The 13661-nt window shown below is 36.7% G+C and overlaps 1 protein-coding gene across 3 annotated transcripts in view; it reads left to right on the top strand.

Annotated features, from left to right (window-relative positions):
- GPBP1 (GC-rich promoter binding protein 1) overlaps window positions 1-13661 on the top strand; it is a 35650-nt gene that overhangs the window by 13292 nt on the left and 8697 nt on the right. For all 3 annotated transcript variants that reach the window (XM_088152983.1, XM_088152984.1, XM_007422322.3), the window contains 4 exons: window positions 3533-3649; window positions 8281-8404; window positions 8817-9040; window positions 12496-12562. In XM_088152983.1, coding sequence (XP_088009109.1) covers window positions 3587-3649; window positions 8281-8404; window positions 8817-9040; window positions 12496-12562 — 478 coding nt within the window. In that variant the 5' untranslated portion in view covers window positions 3533-3586. The remainder of the gene's footprint in view (window positions 1-3532; window positions 3650-8280; window positions 8405-8816; window positions 9041-12495; window positions 12563-13661) is intronic.

Below are 13661 nucleotides of genomic sequence, written 5' to 3'. Positions count from 1 at the left end.
CTCTTTTGAATAGTGCGTAGATGTGCCTGTTGATGGCTGCCTTGTCTGAATCAAGCTTCCAAGAATTCTCTCATGTTTTTGGATTTAGCTTGGTCTAAGATGCTAACAGTTTCCCAGTGGAAACTATGGTTAAGTCTGTCCATGTGTTGTGAGATTAAGAAGTTTTTGTCATGTCTTCTGACTGCTAGTTGGTGTTCATGGATGCACTCTGCAAGCCTTCTGCCCGTCTGTCCTACATAGTGGTTGTTACAGTCCTTACACTGTATGTTGTAGATGACTCCTGTTTTTTCTTCTTGGGCTGCTGGGTCATTTGCTTTGCTTAAGACGTTTTGGAGGGCTTTAGTTGGTTTGTGTGCTGAGGAGATGCCATGTGCTTGTAATAGCTTGTTGGTAGTTTCTGAGACTTTTCTGATGTATGGCAGTGTTATCCTCTTCATAGCTTGTGTTGGTTGTGTTGTAGTAGGTTGAGTGGTCAGGCACTTTTTGATAAAGTTGCGTGGATATCCATTCTTATCTGGGTGATGATTCTACGAACAGATAGATGGCGTCGCCATGGGAAGCCCCCTGAGCCCAGTCGCAGCAAATTTTTACATGGAACATTTTGAAAAATGGGCTTTAGAAACCGCACCCGTTACCCCAACAGTCTGGTTCCGGTTTGTGGATGACATCTTCGCAATTTGGAGTCAGGATGAAGAAGGACTAGAGAAGTTCCTGAACCACCTAAACAGCATCCACCTCAATATACAGTTCACCATGGAAAAAGAAATGGACGGCAAACTTCCATTTCTAGACATGTTGGTCATACGCAAACCAGACCTCAAATTAGGACACAAAGTTTACAGAAAACCCACCCACACAGACCGGTACCTACACAAAAACTCCAACCACCACCCACGTCAGAAAAAAGGCATTATCAAAACCCTCATGAATCGTGCCAGTCAGATCTGCGAAACCCAATTCCTAAACTCTGAACTTAACCACCTTAATTGGGTCCTACAAGTGAATGGCTACTCCAAGAATGAAATAAAAAGAGCCATCAAACCAAGAAGCCATTGAGATTCATAAACACCAGCATAGCTTCAATAAAAAAGAGGAGAGTCTAAAAATCAGCAAAACCTGGCTACCAATCCTGAAAAATACAGCCTGCAAAAGATCAACGAACTCAGCTCAACCACCAGCTCAACCACCAGCTCAACCACCAGCTCAACCACCAGGACGTGTGAACAGTTCACACAATGAACATGCTAATCACCCCCAGCAGCCACTCGTTAACAACTCAATAGAAGAAAAAACCCTGCCTAATCCCCATGAAGATACACACATATTCTGACACCAAAACAAGCAGCCACTCCTTAACCCAACCCCCCCATCCCCCCCCTTCAGATCTCTATAAATACCCACAAAAGGGTACATCATCCTGGGCACAGAGAGAACTTCTCCTGTCTGTGCTCCTGCACTCTGAAGATGCCGGTCACAGATGCTGGCGAAACGTTAGGAAACAAAACTTCCAGAACACGGCCACACAGCCCGGAAGAACCATACCAGCCTTGATACCCATTTTGTTGGAAGATGTTGTATAGGTGGTCTGTTTCCTTTTTCTACCGTTCTGGGTTGCTGCAATGCATTTGTGCTCGCTTGAGTAATGTTCTTACACAGCTCCTCTTGTGGGAGGTTGGGTTGTTACTTTGGTAATGGAGTACTTGATTAGTGTGGGTTATCTTCCAAGAGACTTGGGTTTTTAATTTGCTGTTGTTTCCTCTGCTGATGAGGATATCCAGGAAAAGTAGCGTGTTGTTGTTTTCTTCTTCTCTGGTGAATTTTATTCCTTCGAAGATGATGTTGATGGTTTCATGTGTCTTCTCTAGTTATTCCTTTTTTACTATAACAAAGGTGTCATCTACATACTGGATCCATACTTTAGGTTGTATGTGTGGAAGTGCTATAGTTTCTAGGCGTTGCATTACAATCTCTGCTCAATCTCATTTGATGTGTGTCAAATGAAGAGCCACTACTGAAGCAATAAAAATAGACCTGTATTATATCACTGCTTGATGTTTCATGTCACTCTTTCATGTCAGCATTATCCTGGTCTATATTTCAAGTAGTAGAAGAGGGCATTGTAATATAAATAGTACTGGCAGTTTGCTGTAGAAGGGAGGGAGGGAGGGAGAGAAAATATTTTCCGTTTGGTAAAAGGTAGGGTTAATATCCCGAAAGTTAGCAAACATTCATGAACAGTTTTTGGGCTGCAGAATTACTGTTGTGAATATGATTGGATTTATTTTTCAGTTTGTGTGTATACCTATGAAACTATTCCTACACAAAATCTGGATGAAAATCTGGGCAGAAAAACAGATACTTGTAAAATGTTTTTTAGAAATGCATTTGACTGAAACCTTTTTTCCTTGACAATTTCCTCTTCCTCTTCCCCTTCTTGAGTTTGCTAGGCTTTTGTTCTTTTCTTAAATTAGACCTGTAAGGAGAGGAGAAAGTTGGTTCTAATCCTACTATAACTTTGCAGTAGCATTGCAAATTATATTAGGGGAATACCATCTAAGTCTTAGCTGGGGCAGTGACAGATTTGCTGGTTTCAAGCATTGGTGTAATTATTGGATAACTGATTTAAGAAAAAGGTACAATATTTACTCCAGTTTAATGTTATAATGTCAGCCTGCCTGTGCTTTGAAGCCTACATGTATGTAATGTAGACTGCATAGTAACTGATGGGATAATTTGGGTTTGTTTTTATGAATCCTTCAACAATGCTTCATTGCTTAAGTCCTGTTTTGGGCAGGATTTATAATTAAAATTTTGAAAATACCACAGTGTAAATTAATTGGGGCTGATTTTTAATAAAAAATGCTGGAAACTTTCTTTAGACTTGAGTGGGGGAGGATAAATCAGTGATCATTCCCCGTCTAGTTTATAGCCCCAGGATTACCTTCTATTTACAATAGCATTAATTGTGAATAGGCTTTTTATATTTAACTTTGGACTATGCAAATAATACTGTGGTCTCTACATGTTGATTCAAAATATGCCTCATTTAATTCAGTGCGACTTACCTGTAGGTGAGGTGCAAATAATTGTATTGAGAACTCATCTAGGGTTTTTAAAACCATTTTGTTCAATATGAATTGAAGATGCAAGCAGAGTTTCTCCTTTTCTTTTCTCCTCACTTCTACTTGCATAATGGGAACTTTTGATTAAAGCATTTGTATAGGAAACGTTACATGTACAAGCATCATCTACCAGGATGCTGATATAAATCTTTTTTAATTAGATAAAAATGGGAATTTTAATGATTTCAGTATTAAAAATGGTTGACATTTAAAATCTTTTCTCTTGTTTAAAATATAAGATCTCAGTGTTTGTTCATTTAACATGCTTTTCCAAATGCATTATGTAAAGTACATTATGCATTTGTGTTGTTTAGTAGTGTTTCTAGCTTTTTAAAAATTTTCTGTTACATTAATTGCCCCAGGATTAAAATATCTGTCATGCATAAAAGCTCATTACATTTTTTTGACAGGTATTGTCATGAGGTGTTGAAGCCTTGTTTCACTGATTGGGAGACTGGACCTAAATGGCGCAGCATGACTTTGCTCCAGCCTGGCTTAATTTTCCTACTCCACCATCATCATCAAAGGTTTGTTTGTGCTATTTATTAAATTACTAGCATAAGAAGATTTCCCTTTCCCTTTCTTTTTCACTGGTAGGCACCACAGCCATCCAGAATAGGTTTTCAAGGAAGTACATAGGTGCTGGGTGTTAACTGAGATGTTTTGTGCAGTATAGAAATTCTGCCCAGCCTAATTTTAAAAAATCTCCCAAACTAAACAGCATAAAAACGGCAATTAAAATGTTTTGGTGTTTTTTTAAATACTTATCCATACCTTTTAGGTTATTTGTCTAGGAACCTAGACTTCAATTCTTACTTCTTAATAATGTTCAATTTAACCACTGCTTTGAATTTGGATTCTTAGCATCACTTCCATGGGGAACTATATTATTATAACTGAAGTAAATGCTTCTAATGTTAATATTTCTTATAACTGACAAATAAATGTTTTATTACTTTCAGTGCAAAATTTCACTGGGTATGGAGGAATATAAGAAACAAAGTGAAAATAAGTTGAAAGTCAATTTACATTGTAGTTAGATTTTTAACTTTATGAATGCGGTATATTTTCTTGAGGTAAAATTCTAACTTGATTTTGTTAACACAATAGAATACATGTGTACTTCCATTCCTGGTATCAGGTTTTTTCCATCTCCCATAAGCCCAAAGATCGATTACAGCTTGAAAGGTCATAAATCAATAAACTGGTAGCAACTTGCTTTGACTGCAATATCAAGATTAATAGAACGCTAGCTCCACCATGTGCTGAAAAGGTAGATTGTATGTAGAACGAATGTTTTTGGAAAACTCTGAATAATAGCACATCCTTGACTATCTAGAGCTACTACAGAGGACTTAAGCATGAAAATATAGGAAGAATGACAAGTGGCTTAGTTTTCTGTGTAGCAGGTAACTTTAACCACACAGTATGGTTTGAGTGTGCGTGCTCATAGCGACAGATAATCCAAACTGATATGATATGGCTGTTATTTATGGTTTTGGACTATATTATTTTTAGGTATGCCCTCAGTTTAGTAGCTGTGCTAGCAATAGGAAACAGTTTGCTCTGCTCTGTGTTAGTTATAGCTGTATATTCAAAAGTCATTTAATGTGTCATTATTCTAGTTTACCAGTTACGGGATCCATTGATAATTTTGAAATACATTATTAAACTTCCCAGAAAGTGTGTCTCTTGAGATCTTATGTATACAGTGATTTATCTGTAAATCATTTTCTGAAGCAAATAATTTATTTTTGTTGTCACTAGCATAATATCCTATTACAGAATCAATCAAGCATATTATATCAGTATCAGTATGGAATCAGTAAGCTAGCATAATGCAGTATATACATTATAATAATTTCTGCATCAATATCAGCTGTACAAAATCTCTCAAATATGGTTTTTATTAAGAATTTTAATTGCAGTAGTAAAATCTAATGCAAACTTAGCTTAGAGAAAGAAAAAAAAATGAGAAGAATAAAAGGTGCAAAAGAGAAAAAGATGAAAAAGAGAGACTATAATAAAGAAAAAGAAATAGATAGATGGATGGATGGATGGATGTGACTTCCAAAATTATCGCAAGTATAAACAAATTTAATAACTCTTCACCCCCATATGGTTAAACAGATATCTCTTTATCCCATATCCCATCCCTCATCTATAAACAAATCCATAAAACATCAACTTTTCAATCTTGATGTCAACAAAAAGTCTGTAAAGAGTTGCCAGAACATTGCAACAAAATGTCTTATTTTAACCTTGATCAAATATACCAACTTTATATTCCTTTTTTTTTAAAACTTCTAACAGTCTTAATCTTTAATTCAGACATATATTGTTGTTGGATGATTTCTCTTCAATTCTTGTTTATCCCATCGCACAGATTTCCTCAAGGCTTTAACAAGCCTTTTTTGTAAATCCAGTAAGACATTTTCCAAGTCATTCTCTTGGTATATCATTTGTATTTCCCTTTTAATTTTTAAAACTAGCCATTTTCTTTTGTATATCTAGTAAAGCATCCTTTTCCAAATCATTCTCTTGCCTGTCATTTGTAGTTCCACATTCTCTGCTTTCTGTATCTTATCAGATAAAATTTGTTCCACATCTGTCATTCCTTCATTAACATCTTTTAGACATAGTCTATCCATAGAAGCAGACATCATTACTGACAGCATTGATATTGTAGTTGCTAACTTCTGGCTCCATTCTTCAAAGATCTTTGATATTTCCGATGTTATAATGTTTTGTATCATTCTGTAAGTCGCAGTATTAACTGACATCAGGCTTTGTGTGTTTTTTTCCTTATGCTTAATATCTTTAGTCCCCTCTAGTGTCCAGTTTCTTTTTTTTAATATAATTTATTGAAAATTTTAAAGAGAAAAGAAAGAAAAACTAAAAAGAAAGAAAAAACTAAAGGTGTAAAAAGAAAAAGTAGCAGAAAAATAGAAAAGAAAGAAAAAAGACATAAAGAAGTGACTTCTGATCTTCTTTACAGCAGTTATAAGTACAATTATAAATTGGCCTCTCTAAAGTTACATCGTGACTCTCTTCTTTCTATAATCTATTCTATCTAATCATCGAAACCATAAATCATAAGTTCATTTTTTCTTTTTTTACTCAGAAAGTCCAAAAGAGATTTCCAGTCACCAGTAAATGTAGATATTATCTTTTCTCTAATCAAACAAGTCAGTTTGGCCATTTCAGCAAGTTCTGTCATCTTCACCAACCATTCCTCTGTCGTAGATACTGCCAGATCTTGTAAACTGTGTGTACACAATAATCTTGCTGCAGTTATCATATAAAAACAATATTCTATGACTTTTTTCAACTGTTTATCCACTAGTCCCAAGAGGATCTAGTGTCCAGTTTCTAAAATCACTTATTTTTTGTTCTGACTTGCAATTGCCAGGATAACCAAAATAAGTCTGTTTCCCATGAAAAGTTTATTTTTTATAGTTAATTCCAAAGTCTTATAGTAAAAGTCAATACTCCAAATTTATCTGGACCCGTAATCCATTTATAACTTTGTTATATCAAAATCTTATTTAGCTTTTTGCTGATTATTTCAAATTCTTTAAGTTCTTAAGCTTGTAATTAATTTTTCTTTTGTTCAGAGTTGAAGATAAACTCACCCAATGAAGACTTTTTAAACCTATCGTTCCAAAGGTCTGTAATAGCTTTAAAATAGTTAATAGGCAATTTCTGAGAGTGATTAGAAAGTGAGGTTTGCAATCTTAGTGCCCTTTAAAAGTCTCTGCCACGGTTGTGAACAAGGTGGCTGATTCTGTGGTCTCCCGGCACTCAAACCCACGGAAAACTGCTGTCCTGCGGTCTCCTTGTGAGGAGTAGCTGTCTAGAGCACGTGTGAGCAATCTCCCATCCTCTCCTTATTCAGAGAGGTTACAGGGAACTAGTCTCAATGGATCCTTGGTCTTTGCAACAGTTATCAGCTCCACTTTTGCAGAGCCATCTTCAGTTTGTCATACCTCCCCTGGAAGTCCTCAGCTGTGCAAAATCTCAATGGGACATTTTGGTTTGATTGAAGTCTTGATTTAAGCACAAATTGAAGCTACTGCACAAAGTGCCATGGCGCCCTGCTGGAGGTAGCTCCAATGTTTTTCTTTGCACATCAAAGCAAAGTGATCAATTCAGATCTGTGCTGCCTTGATCCTCCTAATCAAAATGTTGGAGTGAAACATGTTGCTTTCTTAGCAAGAAGTGCTATATACATACAGTGTTTTCTCCACGGTACGATGTGTTGTACTGAGGTAGGGTACATTGGCATTGTAAACCCTGAATATCAGTATTCCAAAGCTTCTTTGGTAAGATAGTGCTTATAGTCTGATCCAAAAAAGAAATAGAAGGCTGAGCTGTTCCATTGGAGAGCCCACTGTCTCTCTGCCTCTGGTCACTTAGTAGTCCAATGAAATATTAACCCAATAATTTATGCTTTATATTTAGTTGGTTAGTCATCAGTAGGTAACATAAGATTTACTTTTTAGTAAAAAAAAGTATTTTTCAAACAGAGTTGTCAATTTTCATATTTAAGATAAATTAGTGTAAATAAAATTATGTTCACGTATTCCTACAAATATGTCTTTGTAGGCATATCTCTGCATCCTTACACCTAAAGTATCTTTAAAATTCTATTTGTGCTAAGAAATATATTCTAAATTTATGGTTTTCTAACATCCATTGTTTCAGCATCTAAATCTTCCCTCCTTCTCAAAACTCTTAATTGCTTGAAACCTTTTGTGTCTTCTGTTCTGTATGCCAATTTTTTATATTATTTCAGATAATATAATAGTTCCTAACATAGTTCATAATAAAGCTTTTTATTAGCAGTTTTTCAACAGTAATTTTTAACTTTTTAATGTCATATAGGGTTATGGTTGAATGACTTATGCTAGAGTATAAGACATTACAATAGCTGTCTAAAGTGTGGTTTGAATATTTGAATGGAGGTAGTATATTTTACAGCTTAACCTCCTTTTTTTAATCTGATAATATTTATGTGGTAAGGGTCAGATTTCACTAGAATAGCTGGGTATTGAAACTAGGTTACAGTCCTCTGCAAATTTACATGATATTATTTGTGTTGATTAATTTGGTGCTGTTGATACTATCACCGTATAATTTTTGTCTTCACCTTTAGTCATCACTGAATTTTGAGAAACATTCCAGCACCTTTTCGTGGACAGAGAATCGTTATGAAATTAATCGTAGACGGCATAACTCTTCTGATGGATTGGATCCTAACAGTGGCCGTTCAAATGGAGGTTTGTTTGTAATTTTTTTTCTTTGAATAAGGCATGAAAGTATTTTATTTCTATATAGAGTCAATATTTAAGTAGTTTATTCATTCCACCTATTAGTATTTAAGTAAAGAAATATTGTTAGCATAGTTGTGAGTCCTCTGCAACACATTAAAACCAGTAGATGCATTATGCTTATTATATTATGGTTGTACAAGTATCTTTATTGTTCCTTGCTCCTTTCTGGAAACTTACATGCTGTCATTGGAGAGATATATATTGTCCAAAGGCTCAATTTGTATAAGTAAAGTAGATTCAGTTATTAGCCTGAACTAGTTTAAAATGTTCAGTTAACATGTTGTATTTATATTTTCCTGTAATAAACTCTGTGCAACACAGCATGCAATTTGATTTTAATTTCTAAATCTTATTCAAGGGCATTCAGGAAGAAAAGAAAGAAATGGTTGGCGTTCACAAGGCAGAAATGGAACAGAAAATTCAAACTATAGAGCAGGATATCATAATGGAGGTTCACGTGCTCGCACCAGGAGCTTTCAGTCTGTAAAAAGCCAAGGATCGCAGGAAAACAAAGCATCTGAATGTGAGACTTTGAAAAAGACAGGCAAGGAAGAACCCAAACAATTTGAAGCTGAAGATTTTGTAAGTTTATCATAGTGCATTCAGGTACTTGCAGAAGGAAACTATTTAAAATGTTTCATGGAACTACTCTTGGTCTTTGATACTGGGAAGAAATTGTTCATTCTCAGTTCTAGAGTGAGAATGAGCTGTAAAGTAAATTACATTTGAGAGTATGTTACATGAGGAGAACTGTGCTGAACAATCTGATTTAAAACTTCTTTAAGATTTAATGGAAGTGTTGTTTTTACTTGTGCACTATTTAGTGTTTACTGTTTAAATGTTATTTATTATAGTGCTTCTCTTTTTTCAGTAAAAAATGCCTTTTGTCAGTGAACCCATGGTGGCTAAGAACGTAAAGTCTAAACTGTATTTTAGGTCAATCATGAAGTTTATTTTTGAATGCATTTTTTTTTTCTGTCTAAATAGCCTAACGTAGTTCTCTGGATACAGTGCATTCCACCCTTTGTCACCTGCTGTGGCTTGAGCCCTCACTATATGCTCAGTCTTGATCCAGACGAAGGTCCTGCTTGCCTTTGATGGCAAGCAATATGATTAATATAATACAGGTGGTCCTCGTTTAATGACCATTCAATCAGTGACCATTCAAACTTACAACAGTGCTGAACAAGTGGTAGTTACGACCAGTCTTTGCGTGTACAGCCAGTGCAGTGTCCCTCTGGTCACGTGATCATGATTTGCAACTTTCCTTGCCATCTTCTGACAAGAAAAATCAATGAATAAGCCAGCAGGAAGTCGTAAGTTACAGAGATGTGAGGTCCTTGCTTAGTTATGGCAACTGGGACTGCTGGAACTGCCATCGCTAAGTGGCATGGTCAAATGGTTTTTCAGCTTACAACTGCATCACTTGATGGAGTTTCTGGTTCCATTTGGTGTTGTTAAGTGAGGACTACCTGTATATATTAACTTGGCCCTTAGTTAAATAGTAACCTTTAAAGAAAGAAATTGACAATCAATCTTTGAAACATAAAGCAACAGAAAGATAAAAATAGAAAATGCAAGTAAAACCTTGATTTCATGGACCATTTGGGTGAAAGTGGTATCTGTTAAACCCAAAAGACCATTAAATCTGAAAGATACTTTGCACATGCATGAAAAACCCAGCATATAAAAGTATGCATCAGGCATCCTGCTAGCCCACCCATCGTCATATTTTCCAAGGGCCTTCCTGATTTTGCTATTGAATTTCCTACCAGTCTGTCCATCCCCTCCCCTGATTATCCCAATGCCTTCCCAATGGACTCACCAATTCTCCTAGGGCCTACTTAGTGCTGCTCTCATTCCCCCCGTTCCTTCTGTCAAACCAGGGCCTTCCATTGTTGTCAGTTGTCTCGCCCATTTTGTTATGATTACAGGTTCTTTCTGCCACAGCACCTGATTGTCCCACTCAGGCCCCTGACCATTTTAGGGCCCTGCTGCTGCTGCTGCCAATTATTCTGCCAGCCCATCCGCTCAGATCCTGACAGATTCCGTTATTTCAGGAGGAAGTCTGGCCAGAAAATTGGTCTTCTATATCATCAATTTTCTGTAATCATATAAGTGAGTTAAAATCATTTCTAGAAGGAAGCAGTTGCTTTATGTCTTAAAAAAGGAAAATGCTATGCTAGTAGAAAGCCATTATAAAGAGGAAAGAAGGGTCTTCCATAGCCACTGAAAAAAAGCTTTGCTCTAGTCTGTATCTGTGCATTTAGCAGAGATTGTTGGGACAGACAAAAAGGCCTACAATCTGAATGGGTTAATGGCCCTTCATATCCTAGTTCTGAACCATAGAAAGGTATAAAATTAACATTGACAGTATTTATTGGATACAAAATAAAATGGAAACCTGTGTAGCTATAGTGGTACCTCTAGTTACGAACGCCCCTCCTTACGAATTTTTCAAGATACGACCAGCTCCGGCCCCAAAAATTTACCTCTACTTGCGAACTCCGCCTCTACTTACGAACCGGATCCGCGGCCATTTTCCCTGCTGCCACGCAGTCGCGGCTTCCTGTGGGCGAGATCGCGGTAGCAAGAAGACGTTCGGTGAGGCTTGTGGTGTGTTTTGTGGCGTTTGGAAGGTTTTTGTGGCGTTTGGAAGGTTTTTGTGGCGTTTGGAAGGTTTTTGAGGTTTAAAAATAAAATGCATATGTTTCAAAACTGTTTAGCCGTATTTACATTGAACCTTATGGGGGAAATTTACCTCGGGGTGCGACCAAATTCGGAGGGCGGATTAGCCGTATTTACATTGAACTTTATGGGGAAATTTGCCTCGTGGCGTGACCAAATTCGGAGGGCGGAACGGATTAACCGTATTTACATTGAACCTTATGGGAAACTTAACCTTGACTTGAGACCAACTCGAGTTGCAACCAGAGTCACGGAATGGATTAAGTTCGTAACTAGAGGTACCACTGTATTTCTTTGGGGGAGGGATTCAGTGCTCCTTCTGTCTGGATCTCTTTTGAGAGAACTGTTTGTTACTAGGAATGAGTGGCAACAATCTACCTATTTTCTTGGCAGCTATTCATTCTTGAGCCATTTCCAAAAGTGGAACATGACAAGAAATCCCCCAGGATAGTCAAGGCAGATCTGGAAATGCAGCATCGCTACCCGGGCTACATAACCTACCACCTTACTGCCCTCTGTTCAGTAGTGTACACATCACTGCAGCCTGTACCCCTCCAGAACATATAATCATCCCCATCACCCCCAAACCCCAGAGAGATTTCCATCCAATTAGATGGTACTAGTTTATTTCTGTCACAACTTGTTACAACCTGGTTGGATTCCAAGAGGAAAGAAGAGGAAGTGGTCAGGGTCTTTGGGAATTACAGCCTTACAATCAACCAATCCTATGTCTTTTAGCTTGCTGCTCCCCCCACCCCCATGTTGGGAAGGTCCTTAGAAGTTGGAATGTCAGAAGTTGATGGGGCAGGATCTAATTCATATCCAGTTCTAAGCCCTGGATCACTGACTAAAGGAGGTTCTATGCTTTCTATCACTCTTTCAACACTGACCATGATGTAACTGTATCACCTCTCCAAAGAGCAATACCTGCTCTTGCCATAGCCACCTTTCTTTAAAGGCAAGATGTCCTAATCTTAAGAGAATTCCAAGAACTGATTTCCTTGGGAGTTGTGTCCTGTCGTCCAACCTCATCCTCAAGGAAATACTCTCAATTGAAAGTAACCATGCTACCACTAACAGCAGTGGTTACTAACCTCATTGTGGTAGTCCCATCCTGCTCTCATACCTGAAGCTTATCTTGCAGGCCAATATAAAATCATTTTGATTATAGCATCACTATGATTATACTTTTCATCTGACTAGTGTGGTTAGTTTACCACCTTCACAATTTCCTCTTACTGATTCAGAGTTCTTTGAGAATGCTTCTTGAAATCTGGAACATGAGATCTCAACTACAAAACATTTTCTAATAGAATTTAAACTAATCAAGCTGTGGATTTGTGTTTTAGCCATCCCTGAATCCTGAATATGAAAGAGAAACAAACCAGAATAAATCATTAGCTGAAGGTGTTTGGGGTAAGAATATTAGGATTTAAAATGTTTGAAAACTTTTTTTTATTTTTTTATGTATATATATTATTGTAAATGAAAGTAGTATTGATATACATTTATGCCATGATAAAATATAAATATCACTAATTCTTAAAAGTGCTACATTACCTTAAACCGCCCAGTTGGTTTAACTAATAAAAAATTATTATTTTTTCAAAATATTAAACACATTTCATTTTTAAAGACTGCTATGTATGTATGAAATGTCCACAAACCATATTAACCAATTTCTTAACAAGTGCCTCTGAAATAATATGTGTAACTTGGGATTTTGGATTGTAATGCTGCCTTGTGTTTAAAGTAAATATTTCATTGCACTGTGGTACTGTACATGTATGTATGTGTGTATGTGTTAGATTAGATTAGGTTTTTCAGGCTTTTTCCTTAGTCCTTGGGAGCCTTTGAGAATGTTCTTAGGGGTTTTTAAAAGTTAAATCTATTTTGGGGCTTACACTTTTTTGTCTCAGTAACAGGCAACTATATTGCTGATTTTCCACAATGGTTTTGGAGGCTTCATGCTGCCACAGAAAAAAAGGGGGGGGTCATAAGTTGCCCCTCCCAAAATTTTTGGTATATCTTGATTTTTCTAATAGTTCTTAATATTCCATATATCATAGTTAGTATATAGCTGCTATTCATACACGATTAGGCACATGTGTGTATGTCCTCCTATGACTATTCATGTGTTTGCCTGCTAAAAACCAAGATGATATTGATACTGAAAATAAGCATGTGAGATTTACAACAAAATGTGTCTATATCATCACTACCTAGAGGTTCAGCCCATTCTTCCCTATTTTATTTTGCATTGCCTACAGTCTGCTTTGCAAGGCTGCTGTGCATGCTTCATTCTCATTAATGGTTTGGATTTTTAAATTTTTTTCTTTGAGTATTTCTACACACCATTGTTTTCAAGAGTGTTAAGATCTTCCTCTTGTTTTTGAGTTACCATTTTGGTTCATGACCTGTTGGCACGCATAAATTGGAAGGGAATTATTAAGTTCTGTGTTTTTAGACGTAGCACTTGCTGTGCCTAGGTGTAATCAGAAAGTCATTGAACACA

Source organism: Python bivittatus, unplaced genomic scaffold (genome assembly GCF_059951505.1).
Source record: "Python bivittatus isolate LINGU-HERP-01145 unplaced genomic scaffold, Pbiv_v1 ctg000570_np1212, whole genome shotgun sequence".
NCBI classification, from domain to species: Eukaryota; Metazoa; Chordata; class Lepidosauria; order Squamata; family Pythonidae; genus Python; species Python bivittatus.
Note: the sequence above shows the minus strand (reverse complement) of the source record. Positions and strands in the feature narration are given on the sequence as shown.